This window comes from Morone saxatilis, unplaced genomic scaffold, assembly GCF_004916995.1.
Source record: "Morone saxatilis isolate NCDOM2014 unplaced genomic scaffold, NCSU_SB_2.0 Contig23, whole genome shotgun sequence".
NCBI classification, from domain to species: Eukaryota; Metazoa; Chordata; class Actinopteri; family Moronidae; genus Morone; species Morone saxatilis.
In genome coordinates, this window is record NW_023339796.1 from 6,252,802 (window position 1) to 6,266,591 (window position 13,790).

The 13,790-nt window shown below is 40.8% G+C and overlaps 2 protein-coding genes across 5 annotated transcripts in view; both read left to right on the top strand.

Annotated features, from left to right (window-relative positions):
• Positions 1-7,849, top strand: part of LOC118334949 (rho GTPase-activating protein 29-like) — a 31,752-nt gene extending 23,903 nt beyond the window's left edge. For all 3 annotated transcript variants that reach the window (XM_035671054.1, XM_035671055.1, XM_035671056.1), the window contains 9 exons: positions 887-1,056; positions 1,455-1,589; positions 2,158-2,256; positions 3,121-3,284; positions 3,581-3,769; positions 3,952-4,089; positions 4,380-4,612; positions 5,197-5,497; positions 5,940-7,849. In XM_035671054.1, coding sequence (XP_035526947.1) covers positions 887-1,056; positions 1,455-1,589; positions 2,158-2,256; positions 3,121-3,284; positions 3,581-3,769; positions 3,952-4,089; positions 4,380-4,612; positions 5,197-5,497; positions 5,940-7,106 — 2,596 coding nt within the window. In that variant the 3' untranslated portion in view covers positions 7,107-7,849. The remainder of the gene's footprint in view (positions 1-886; positions 1,057-1,454; positions 1,590-2,157; positions 2,257-3,120; positions 3,285-3,580; positions 3,770-3,951; positions 4,090-4,379; positions 4,613-5,196; positions 5,498-5,939) is intronic.
• A 2,599-nt stretch (positions 7,850-10,448) lies between these two features.
• The window catches only part of LOC118335206 (retinal-specific phospholipid-transporting ATPase ABCA4-like), a 36,687-nt gene continuing 33,345 nt past the window's right edge, over positions 10,449-13,790 (top strand). For both annotated transcript variants that reach the window (XM_035671437.1, XM_035671438.1), the window contains exons 1-5: positions 10,449-10,514; positions 10,721-10,814; positions 10,966-11,107; positions 11,261-11,400; positions 12,247-12,374. In XM_035671437.1, coding sequence (XP_035527330.1) covers positions 10,449-10,514; positions 10,721-10,814; positions 10,966-11,107; positions 11,261-11,400; positions 12,247-12,374 — 570 coding nt within the window. The remainder of the gene's footprint in view (positions 10,515-10,720; positions 10,815-10,965; positions 11,108-11,260; positions 11,401-12,246; positions 12,375-13,790) is intronic.

Below are 13,790 nucleotides of genomic sequence, written 5' to 3' on the forward strand. Positions count from 1 at the left end.
CCCCCCCCCCCCCCCCCCACACACAACACACACACACACACACACACACACACACACACACACACTCACTACCACTAAGAAAATAAGCAAACTTTTCTTAGTCTTATGTTAATGGTAAGTTTGATGATGTTGTTCTGGTGTTGACATTGATTGAAAATTGTTTTTGTGACTTAGAAAAATGATTTAGTGCTTAGTGTTCGTACTTCCATTATTGTGAAGCCATAGACATGTTTAACGTGACATTACATGTCGTAGTGGTCTGCTGGTTGAGCTAATTTCAGTTTCTGTTCCTATCTCTTTTAGTTTTACCCTAGCGCTTGCATTTCTGAAAATACTTAACAAGTCAAGTAACAAATCAGTACTTTTGACTACATGACTTTTATCAACATCTGTTAACAACTATGGGTTTACAGAAACCTTGAGTGGTCTCCAGTGCAGCTTAGGTTAGCCTGTAATAGACAGAAACATATGCTCTAATACAAGGCATGCTTTTTTCCAATGAAGTGAATTGGCTAGCTAAATACAGCAGAAATCCCACAGGTGTGTGTAGTGAAGAGGTAGTATAATGCACTAAAATATTCTCAATAAAGCAGTTGTCAGATACAAATTGAAATGTGTCATGCTTGCTTATTCATAATACTCTGCTCCAAGTAGTTAAAAATGCTTGGAGTCTCTGTGGTGGGTGTTAGCAAAACAGATTACATGCCAGAAAATGAAAGCCAAAATTGCCTGGTGAAATAATGGTTGAGTCACTGGTGTTCAACAATTCTGTCAAATCTCCACAGAACAACACTGTGTAATATACTGAGCTTTGGGATAAAGGAAATCTTTCTTACTGGTTAATTCATCACATTGTAACCTTTTAATGCTGGCTTCATTTCCCCAGGTTTGTGTTCAACAAAAGGTCAGTGGGCAGCAGTCATTCCTCCCACGGCAACCTGTCGCAGGCATCCATCACCTCCTGTGATGTGCTGAGCGGAGACGAAGGGGACAGTCCCCTACACCGGCCTGCAAAGATCAGCGAGAGGAGGTCCAACAGCAGCACAGACATACAAGGTGTTCATTTAATCATTAATGTAAACTCAGTTACAAAATGAGTGATAATAACATTTAGGCAGCTTGTGACATGTTTTAAAGGTCTGTCAGTCATAGATCGCTTTTACAGACATGGATAATTGTCAATTATGGATATAAAGTATTTTAGAAACTGGGTGATCCCCAAAGCCAAAATAATTGTTTCTGGAGGTTAGATTGCTGATGCTATCTATGTATCTGTACATGAGCCTTTCAGGGACTTGTGCTGTGTTCTGAGTCATGGGAATGGTTTCAGGACTGAAGTCAAAACAGCTTGAGTTGTGTCTTGCTTATTCGTCACAAGTCTGGAATATCTGTGTGATCACTTTGTTGTTATTCTTTGCGTGTGTGTGACTGTTGGTCTGTATGTTTTCTTGAAGGGCTGAAAAGTCAGGGCACGCTGAGACCCTGGGCCTCCAGTAGTCAAGGGAGCCAGGGCGGGATGTGCAGTGACTCAGAGAGTGCGGGAGGCAGCAGCGAGTCGAGGTCTATGGACTCCCCCACCGCCAGTCCAGGTAAAAGGGTTTTATATTAAGCCTTTTTATAAAATTCATAAAAAGGTCTTGAGAGTATTTGCACATGGAAATTATGATAGTATACACTAGTAAACAAGGAGTAAACAAGAAACATTTGTGTAGAAGAGATTGAGAAATCATTGGAAAAAAATCCTAAAAAAAGATAAAAACATACTGTAAGTGAGATGATTAAGATGGAGAGAAGATAAACACACAAACAAGAAAATCGCTTCACAACAAATCACAACAAAGCTAAAAGAGGATTAAAGCACTCATGATGAATTTTTTCTATTATAATCTTTTTAGTTTAACTTCCTCATTGTACAGCAGACCCACACACTACTCATCTCTTAGTGCACTTCCCTCTGCATTTGAAACTACTTGCCACTGTGTGCAAAGCTACTAAATATTCAAGACTAAATGTACACAGTGGAGCGCCATAGCTTATCTGTTCTCAGAATTGCGCTGCGGTATTATCCTAGGGCCAGTCTAGGGTTAAGCTGTATATTTATAATTAGCCACTGAACATTGTTATGTACAAATTCATGACCTTTATATATACGTGCAGGTGACTTCAAACGACGGCTGCCCAGAACTCCCTCAACTGGAACCATGTCTTCTGCTGATGACCTGGATGAGAGAGAGCCACCATCGCCCTCAGACAATGGTAAGGCGTGTGTGTGTGTATGTTTTGTCTTTATGACTGTGTTTTATGTGCCCGCTCTCCGCAGGCAGATGCATGCCAACGTGTGTATACCAATTTTGGGCTTGTGTCTGCAATAACACAGCCAGTGTGTCCATTTATGTGAAGTTAAGGAAGGGAGGGAGGAATAGTGAGAGACTACTGCACAATTCATAAATAGTGCTTTTTTTTTTTTTGTGTGGGCCTGACTCTTTGCTGGATTTTGCTTACATCAAATGTTTTTACACTCGATGGAGCTGAACAGATGGAATTCATGTTAGTTTAGCCGTATGGCCTCAGGTTACACTTCCTGTATCAATGCTGAACTGTCCCGGTCAGTGTACATGTTTATTTTCTCATTGTGAATTGAAGCAGCAGAGCAGCTCTTCTATTTCTGTTCTTTTTTTAAAAAAGATCTTGTGAATTGACAGTAATTGTCTGCTAAACTGCATGATCAGGATCTAAATGTATGCATTGACTATTTGAGTAACAGCTTTCTGTATTTTTTTTTTGTTGCAGAATTTGACCATTTAACTAAATTTATATGCCTTGAGAGATTCTGTTATTTCATCATATGACCATTTTGTTTATTTTATCCCAATTATTATATCTTAATTTAATCTTTCTGTTGAGAGTTTTTTCACACTTTTTCACACATTTTCCCAACAGGGCTCTGAAATGTGTTAACAGCCAGGAAAGGAAAACTACTCCAAGTTACCGTTAATGTAGTGACGTGCCAAAGACTTGTCACTTTTCTAATTGGCCACATAGAGGTTCAGTTTTTGATGTTTACTCGGCATGAAGTCACCTGTGTTAGTAAGCTCCCTCATCGGCTGCTCTGATTTTCAGGTCTGGCAGAGATGGTGACAGAGACAGCCAGTTCTCCAGGTCCCTTCCGAAATGCTCAGATGTCCAAAGCTGCTCAAACCCATAAGCTGAGAAAACTACGAGCTCCGTCTAAGTGCAGAGAGTGTGATAGTCTGGTGGTTTTCCACGGAGCTGAGTGTGAGGAGGTACGGTACATATACTCTTTCATTAGCTTTAGAAATGATAACAGTGCTGTGTGTTTATGTTCAGTTAAGATTAGCAGGGCAAACTTTTTCAGCCACAGTGAGTAGTTGTAAATGTAAAAGACATAGTTTGTACTGTGTACTATGTTTTGCCATTTGGCTGCTGACTCGCCCTAAAACCAGAAGAGACAAAAATTATACTAAATCCGTTGTTTAATTAGCAGTTGTTTAATATTAGTAATAATCTATCAGCTACTTATTTCTTTATTTAACTGTCTCTGTCTTCGTTTCTTTGCCAGTGCTCTCTGGCCTGCCATAAAAAGTGTCTAGAGACGCTTGCTATTCAGTGTGGCCATAAAAAGCTGCAAGGCAGACTACACCTGTTTGGTATCGACTTTGCCCAAGCAGCAAAGAACAGCCCAGATGGTATCCCTTTTATCATCAAGAAGTGCACGTCTGAGATTGAGAGTCGAGCCCTCAACATCAAGGTACATTTGCATACAGTGGATTTGTTTGTCTTTTTATCACTTTACCTCTTTGATTGCTTTTTCGAGCCATACACATTGGACATATTTCATTACCTTACATGAAATACCATAGTTTGGGTTATGTCATGATTATGTGTTACTGTAAAAATGTACCAATCCATGTAACTGTTTGTTCCTCAAAGGGAATTTATCGTGTGAATGGTGCCAAATCACGTGTTGAGAAGCTCTGTCAGGCGTTTGAAAATGGAAAGGACTTGGTCGAGCTGTCTGACCTCTCACCTCACGACATCAGCAATGTCCTCAAACTCTACTTGAGACAGGTGGGTCTTGCATTCTTGCGATAAAGATAAAATAAATCACAATTCAAAATGAGTAGGTAATTTAAGTTAAAGTATACGTTTTTAGACAGTGTTCTATGAAGTATTGCACAGGGTAAAGTAGCACAGGGTAAATTCTTGATTAAAGTCAATTTTAGCAAAGCAGTTGGTCAAAGATTATGCTTAATGCTTACATGTGGGACATATATATATATATTTGTACTCAAATAAACATTTAATTCATTATACATGCACTGGTAGTTTAACACATTTTCCATTTCTTCTGTCTCCAGTTACCAGAGCCATTGATTCTGTATCGATACTACAACGAATTTATCGGCTTGGCCAAAGAGTGCCAGAGAGTGATTGTGGAGGAGGCTGATAAATCTCAGCGCACCCAGACAGAAGAGAGAGGTGGGCCGAGCATCCAGCTCAACAGAGTCATTTACAAGATCAGAGACTTTCTCCACCAGCTTCCTACAGCCAACTACAGGACTCTGCGCTTCCTTCTAGCACACCTTAACAGGTAAGGGCTGTAAACAAACACCCATTGTAAAGACGCCTGTCTGTCGCTCTCTGCACAAATACACTGATACACAGACTTCCTCATAAGATACAAAGGGAAACAGAGACTTCCCTGTTGCACAGAGGAAGTAGCACAAAGTACATAGAACTCATGCTCTATTAATAGTCTGGTTCAGTTTGTTTCAAATCTGACACCAGAACCAATTTTTGTAATGAATATTCTGTGCTCGTGTCCTTTTTATATTTAAATTTCATGATTTTTTTTAGCCTAGCAGTATGTGGCATAATTAATTGAATTCACAGGAATAGACTTTTAGATCATTACATGTGCTTTGGATTGTTAGCAGCTTCTTGAGGCAGGTTTCATTTTTTAGACTTTTGCCACTGAAGTTTCAGTGAAACCTTTCCAGGGGAAACACTGACTGGCCAATATTAAAATGTTTTAAAGGGGTCAGTATTGATTTGCAGAATGTCAGTCTATCTCTAATTCTGTATCAATGTACTGTTCCTTACAATCCAGATCAGAACAATACCTGAAATATGCCTTTTATAAATTAAACTCATGATTAATCTTTAATACCACAGAGTGACTGAGCAGGCAGAGGAGAACAAGATGACTGCGAGTAACCTGGGAATTATCTTTGGACCCACACTGGTCAAGCCACGACAGACGGACGCTGAGGTGTCCCTGTCCTCCCTTGTGGACTACCCCTACCAGGCCCTGATGGTGGAGCTGCTGGTGCGACACTTCCAAACTGTCTTTGATGCATCGCTTATGCCTGGCTCAGACATCACCACAACTGACCAGGCGTCCCCCAGACTCACCCCCCAAGAGAAGGTGCAGCGGCTCAGCAGACACTCCACTTCCCTGATGGACATCAAAGAGGTGAGGAGGGATTGAAGGGTGTGACTGAGCCGTACTGGGCTTGCAGTGAGGGTAACCATCTTGGAAGAGCACTCTTAAGTTGCAACTAAGGGATGTTCTCACTGTTCTCGCCTGCCCCTTTTGTGTTAGTGTGGATGCCATTTTGTGTGATTAGCAATACAATTATAAAAGGATCTGAAGAGGACATAATCAATTCTTGTCTTAATTCACCATTTAATCCTCCGTTCTTAAAGGGGAGCTCCACCAATTTTAGACACAGAAGTCTGTTTTCTTTTTATTACTGGATTACTGCATATGTATAATACATACAAAATCATATTAAATTATGACAAATTATTAAATTATGATTACAAAAGTTATGTTGTTGTTATAATGTACAATTACATTCTTCTTCATTGACTATTTATTCTAATCTAATCTAATTGTTTTCTTTTTCCTCCAGAGTGCCAAAGTGTACAAAAGATACTCATCAATAATCCCGTCCTCACACATCCTGAATGAGGTTCAGGAGGTCCAGCCAGGAACAGACAGAACAGAGGAATCAGCTCTGGACAGACTCAACGGGATCCAGACATCTAGTGGAGGAGAAGTCCAAAGGTCAACACTGGTGTTTGGCCGTCCCAGCACCACCATCCCTTCCACCACCACCACCACCGCCGCTGTGGCACCAAAGGTCCAGCTACGCACCCAGCGCACCAGACATGTGTCTCGGCCTATCAGCATGCCGCTGGAACGCCTGCCCACCCCCGCCCACATCAGCGAGAGGAACAACCGTAACACTGCTGCTAACGTTGAACGGGACCCCGTCTCTGAAACTATACAGGAGATTCCAGAGACAGAAAAGGCTCGACAAAGTGGCTCATCCAGGGTTAGCACCTACTACATCACTCCTTTCATTGACACACAGACGATGCAGAGGAGAACGTGGGACAGGAAGTACAAGCACTATGATGTTACACCCAGGACTGCTATGATTGTGGCCAACCTGCCATCTGCCAGCTCTGGGGTACAACCTGTAAAGGCAACTGTGCCTGCCGCGGTCAGCCCAGCAGTAACCACTGCCTCTGTGGTCCCTACCACAAGTAGTGTGAGCACTGTATTCTCCAACAACCCCTACACAGTGTCAGCCAAGCCTGTCTGGACTTCTAAAAGGGAAAATGACACCAATAATTCAGTCGGTGAGTCTAGCAGCTCACCAAAACTTCCGCTAACGCTCAGGGCACCGAGAACTCTGCAGCCTCCTCCTGGAACTTTCTACAAGCCCCCTGCTTCCATTAACAGCAGAGCCAGAACGCTTCCGAACTGGACTACTACTGTTACAACGGTCACCACCACCACCACCTCATCGCTCGCCCCCACCAACCCTGCCGAGGTAGTCACACCGTCCCCTGCCCTTACAAGCCCCCCACAGACACGGCTCCAGACACAGGACTCCACTGACAGCGCCATTGACCCCGGGGTCTCAACCTCAGCTACCCTTTCTCCCCCACAGTCCCCACCCCCAAGCAGCCCTGAAGACCTCAGCCCCAGTGAGACTAAACCCGTCTACCAAAGACTGCGACCTCGGCGGATGCAGGAGCTTGAGCACAGAGAGGCCCATTTTGTCTGATGCCAAAAAAACCATATTATATCTGTAAATATTAATGTATCTGTGCCATAGTGTATACTTTGGAAACATTTTTTATCATACAAGCTGAGAGTGGGAAAAAATATAGGCCTGTGAAAATAAACCATAAAAGTGTTATAAGTACTAATATATTGTATTTTACATGTTCAAGTCCAAGTGTCAACAGTGGTTGGTCACCCAAGCATTCAAAACAAGCAATTATTACAAGTGTGATGCCATCATTGAATGTTTAGTTTTGTTTTTTAAATAACAAATACATGAATTTTTATGTGAAAGAAAATTTGCCAACCACAGATTGATACCTGTCTGTAAAGAATTGTAAGCCTATCATTTTCCTTGTTTGAAATGAACAGTTGAGTTCATGTTTGATTTGTTACAAAATTCTATTTTATTGTAATCACACTATGCACTTAATGCAGGTTCAAATTCTAATGTTGCTGTTAATGTTAAAATTAGATTAATTTTGTATTTTATTCCACAAGAAACAGATGAAAGTATTTTTAACATGGAGTTCAACATTCTTACCTTTTAAATTTGTCCATTGTAGCCTGTGATTGGTACATCCTTCTCAGTATGTAAACCTTATGTATCTGTTTACGTTTTTTATATCCATTCATACATACTGCATGTTTGTCACAGTAATTTTGTCTCATTGCATTATTGTGACTATACAGAAGAAAAACGACATGCAACAGTACTTGCTGCAAATTAAAAATGTAGTTGAAACTGTTACTCCTGTTCCAATTGAGTTTATTTTCTCAGATCTCTTCAGTGCCTCAGAGAACAAGGGTTGTATTTGAAACTTTTTAAAGGTTTTTATGAAGCCCTGTAGATGTTTATTTACTTTATTTGTGTTATGCTACCCGACATATCCCTATCCCTTTTTTAAATTGCATCCTACTGTGTATTTGTATGCAATCAGGTTTTTGGCTGTATTTTGCTTCATTGGACAAATTGGAGAAAGAGCCAGTGGAATGATATCAGATCTAGGGATGCAACTACAGATTATTCTAAAAATGATTTTCTGTATCTGTAAATATTTTAGTCTATAAAATGGCAGAATCCATCACATTTCCTAGAGCCTAAGGAGACCTTTTCTCTGACCAATCGCTCAAAACCTCAACAAATGTGCAATAATAGAAAGCAGAGAATCGCAGACAATTATCACAATCCAAGAACCTGGAAACAGAGTTTTTGCTCAGTTACGACTCAAACATTGGATCATTAAAATGGTTACCAATAATTTTATTCCCATTGACTAATCAACTAATCATTTCAGCTCTGTTCTAATGTTTGTTCAGTGCCTCAAAGAACCATGATTATTTTTTAAAACGCTTTACATTTGACTTGATGTGTTTTATTTTTACTGCTTATTCTGTTGTGTGTTTCAACCATGAATCCAGTCTGTCCTTGCTATAATTTGTCTTTGACAAAACGGAGACATTGGAGTTGTGTGACTACCTGAGCCAGCAGGATGTCATATGGGGTTAAGCCTTAAATTCACCTCAGTTTTAGGGTAAGCTATTCCTGCTGTACACATGGTTCACAACAGGTAGAAGTGGCTTAAATGGGCTATTGTCTTTGCATTCTCCCAACCTAATTACCCATGTCACCTGCTCCACCTTATACAGCTACTCAGAGGAGTGAGTCATTTCAGATGAGTGCGACACAGAAGCGGCAGCTAACAACAACAAATGTCTTATGTCTGAGTCTGGTAAGCTCCTGTGTAACCGAGTCAAACCTCTGATTTATTTTGTAGGCGTTAAATGGAAAGAGCAGCAGTAACTGTGCAGGTAAATCTTTTTTGTGGACACTTTTTGGCAAACATTTGAGCTCTCCTTTACTACAGGACAGCCTTTCTTAAACCTGTATCCCCCCCCCTGTCCTCTCCAGCACAGATCCCCCTAATTCTGCCTCAAAATGGATGACTGTTGTCTTTTTTTCTGCCTGCCCATGTTGAGCTGGGAGATTAGAGCAGATCAGATTAGGAGTGCTGCTGACCTGCAGGCAGAGGAGAGAGAGTGGACAGCTAGGAGTCGTACCGAGCTCTTCTACCTTGGTTAATATTTTCCATTACATTCTGAAGCTGTTTCTCTAGATGTCGTACGACTTTTATATCATTCCATAAGAGGTAAGGATCAAAATGAACTGTTTTGTCCCATTGTTGACAAAAATAGAAATGCTATAAGAGCTGACAGGTATATGGTTGCTAATTGCTGTTTTAGCTTTTTACATAATGTAATGGTGTAAAAACAGATCCAAGTGAGTGCTTTTAATTTTTTTTATACCTTTATGGCTTTTTGTATCAGTTACTTCAGCATGCAGCACTTCTTCAATGATGAGACATGTTTGCCACAAAATTACTTCTCGTTTATGTCAGTCTTGTGCGAGGAAGTCCTGTCATGTGTAATTACCGTTTTGGTAATAAGGTGATTTCTGAGAAGTCAGACGATAATTGACAGCCTTTACTCTCCTGTTTTAGTCTCACAGTCTTCATTCTCTTGTTTTTCTCGACAAAGTGTTTGTGTCCCTGCATGCTCAGTCTGCCAGTCTGTGGTAATCTACTGGACATCCCCCTCTGAACAAATTACTCTTCATGTTCGACATTCTTTGAGGTTGACTCCAAATAACCTGTAAATGTGATTTGTGTGGATTTGTCTGCATGATAGAGCAGGTACAAATTGCATACATCAATCAGATGCACTGTCTCACGTGCATACACATATGAGCATTTTAATCATTTTTGTAATGTTATCAACTTGTATTTTCCCGTAGAGATTTCCTCTTTTTGCCAACTCAATATAGCTTAAAGCTGGTGGTGTTTTGCTCAGGAGCACTTCAGCAGGGCGTATGCTTTTCAAGAAGTGGTTTGAAGGACGGTCTGTCCACGGTTTTAGTCAAAACCACCTTCTAAGTTAATGCTAAGGCCATTAGTTTGAGTCAGTGTCAGATCAAAGTCAAAGCAAAATCAGTGTGGACCATAAATGTCTGCAGGTCTTCCCTGATGAGGAGTTTTTATAGATCAATGGATTGATTAGTTGTAGTAGATATGCAGAAGTACTATTACATTTCTCATAAAAGCACAAGTCTTTTTGGCGATTGTGAAATTAAACCAAAATTAACAACGATTAACCTTGTGGAGTAAATCAAATTTGATCCGAGACAAGTGGTCTACAGATCAAGGAACTGTAGTCCTGGGTCTTTTTGCCTTTCCTTCTAGGCTCAATAATCCAATGTGTTTGTGAGTATCATCACTGATGGAGTTGTGTATCTGCAGGTTTGTCACAGTCTGATGACCCCTTCCGGGGGTAAAGCTGCGGAGCAATGAAGACAGGCTCCCAAATCCGCCTGTTACTGTGGAAGAATTGGACTCTCCGCAGGCGACAGAAGGTATTGTCATCAATGTGAATGAGGTTGGACAAAACTTTTTTAAAAAGTATTAAACATAACGCAATTCAATACAATAACGCCACAAATTACAGCTTCCAACGCCTCGCTGATAAAGTCCCAACAGAAGCTGAATATGATTTGTTCCAGGGCTGTTGTACTGGATTACAACAAGATTACTTCTGTATACATTTATTTTTTCTGTCCAGGTCCGCTTCCTGGTTGAGATCTGCTGGCCAGTGCTGTTGTTTGTTGGTCTGGTGTGGCTGAGGAAGGCCAATCCACTATACCGACAACATGAATGTAAGAAAAAAACTTATTTATTAATGAGCTGTGAAATAATGTGACAGTGCCTCCTAGAGTTATTTTCATTGAGAGATTAACACGTTAACTCTTTGGCAAATCACTTCAAAAGCCCTTGACATGCCCTGAAATGTGTTGTCTGGTTCTTCAGGTCATTTCCCCAACAAGGCAATGCCTTCAACGGGGATTCTGCCCTGGATCCAGGGCATCTTCTGCAATGCCAACAACCCCTGCTTCAGATATCCAACAAGAGGAGAGTCTCCAGGCGTTGTCTCCAACTATAACAACTCAGTGTAAGCCTAATCAAACCATGTAAACCTCCACTGTGGCAGAAACCTTCTAATTTCTCCAATTGTTCACTGTAATGTACTCATCTACATTTCATTTGATATTATATATAATGTAGTTAAATTGGACTAATGCAGTGTGATTTTTAATTGTTCTAGATTGGCACGGTTCTATGTCGATGCCCAGGAGCTTCTGCTCAATGAGATGGAGGTCCAGCAGCTTGGCCGTCTTTGGCATGATGTGTCGTCCTTCTCAAACTTCATGGACACGTTACGCAACAACCCATCTTTGCTGTCAGGTAAAGGGCAAATGTGAGAAATGGTTCAGACAGTAGCACTTCTCTTGAGAGTAAATCGGTTAGTAAAAGCCTTTTTTCCCCAACTCTGTAATCAGAAGAGAAAAATACTCTTGACACAAGTCAGTTGATTGTAGCTTTCTGGTCAAGATGTAAAAGCAAAAGTGGATGCAATTTTCCTTAAAAGAGTTTATTATAACCTCTTATCTTAACCTGTCAAGAAAGATTAGTTACACAATGCTCTTTCACAACAATAATTCCCCTTTGTCTTGTTGTGTTAGGCACATCCACATTCTGGTAGTGTTTTGTGTTCATCACAGCAGCTCCTCACTCTCTCTTTCATTTTTGATCATCTGTCGTTCAAGGTTTCATTTTTATTTACCATTTTGCTGAATTAGTTTGTTTACATTGGCAATAATGTTTCACAATCATTACAGATAATCGATGTTGTATTTCCAACTGGTGGCTAAAAACTAAATTTTCATTGTTGTTATTACGAAAACATGTGTCAGTTATGGAAAGATTTATCCAGTATAGTGGAGTATATACTCCCTTTTCACTTTACTCCTGGTAATATTCACATTATTGTGGTCATTTACATGCGTAGGATTGTTCACGATCAGGCCTGAAGTCACTCAAAAAAGGTTATTTTTCATATTACTTAAATCAGAATTAACGTATTGGTAGGAATATTCTTAACGCACATCCTCTTGCTCACTGGAGTTTCCCTGAAGCATCAAATCTTTGCCAATCTCTCCTGCTGTGAATCATTTCCTCCGTGTAGTCCAGCACCTTGCAGGTCAATGTGGTCTAACCTTTCACAATCTCTGCTCTTGGTTTTTCTTCTAGGCCGCGGGCTGAAGATAGATGATATTCTGAAGGATGACGAGGTTTTCACGGCCTTCCTCTTGCGAGACGTCAGCCTCTCGGACTCTGTAGTCTACCAGCTTGTCAATGCAAGAATACGACTAGAACAGGTGCAGTTTGGAGAGATGAGTCCTGGCTGATGTTAGGGCATCTTGGCTTATGTCAAAACAGTACTGAAGAACTTGCATATATATATATTTTTTTTTTTTTCCCATCTTGTGTCATTCAGGTCCAGTCGTCCAGCGCCAAAATGGGCCCTCCTCAGAGGAAAGCGAGGCACAGAGGAGGTATGATTTCAACCTCCGTGCACAAGAGCACACCTGTCTTTGCACAGCAAAACAAACATTAATACATATAATATTAAAATTCTGAGCATGTGGAGCGAGACATTTTATTAAGAAATACAAAACAAAGCATCATGCTGCTGCTACTTCTAACTCTGTGGCACTATGATCCTTATAATCCTTTATTTAAGGACAGTGCAGCCATAACAGACATGTTCTGGTCTGTTAATCATAGTGATAGTGTGTTAAACAGAGAGACAGTCAAAGCACAAATTAAAAATGACTTATGGCTGAAAGAGCTGTGACATCCTTGCAATTTACAGGATGATGGAGCAACATCAGATGCAGGCGCACAAGGAGAGGGAGCGACGGACGTCAGGATCAGGTGAGGCTTAAACAAACACCCACACCCAGCTATATTCATACACACACACGCACACACACACACACTCTTTCTCTTTCACACGCTACTCTGGAGACCAGAAGGAATTAAAGGCTGGCGTAACATTTGCTCCTAGCTACACAAACACTTTAGGAAAAAAAACCTCACAGCACACTCCAGCTGTCAATAAACAACCTTGCAGCGGAGCAAATTGGTATTTGCTCTGCTTTGTTTTTTTTTAAATGAGGGAGGTTATCATTGTTGGGTCAGCAAACAAGTGATTTCATCTTTAATAAATACCAGAGATTCCAGACCCTGATACGGTAGGTTCCTAGAGGTAAACAGGCTTTCCCAGTGTGGTTTGTGTTAGTGTTTCCCACCTTAGTTTCAACCACTACCCCCCAGTTTGTACGCCCTTATGCTTTTTTATCCATGCACACTTATAAATGTTCAAGTCTGCCCTTTAAATGCACACACAGACTTAAACATCCTCCTTTGTCCCTGCTGTCAGTGGCGATATCAATACCCCCCTGTCCCTGCAACATGCTCTACTGCCATCTCTTTCTTCCAGCTACTGTTGGGGGGGAAATGCCATATGCTTTCTGACCATGGCTCAGTCATGTTGCATTCTGCTGCTTTTTCTTTTTATGATATTTTGATTCTTTCTTATTTGCTATTGGCTTCCGTTTTTTGGATTGCTCCTGATTTTCTCATCTTTACTTGCTTGGTTGCTCAGTTGGTTGCTTTTCATTCTTCTCACGTTTTTCTCTTTTCTGTTTTCCTTTGTTTGTTGCCCTCCTTCGTCCTCCTCTTCGTCTGCATCTCCTCTACCTTTCTCTCCTCTCTCTCTGTCTTTCTCT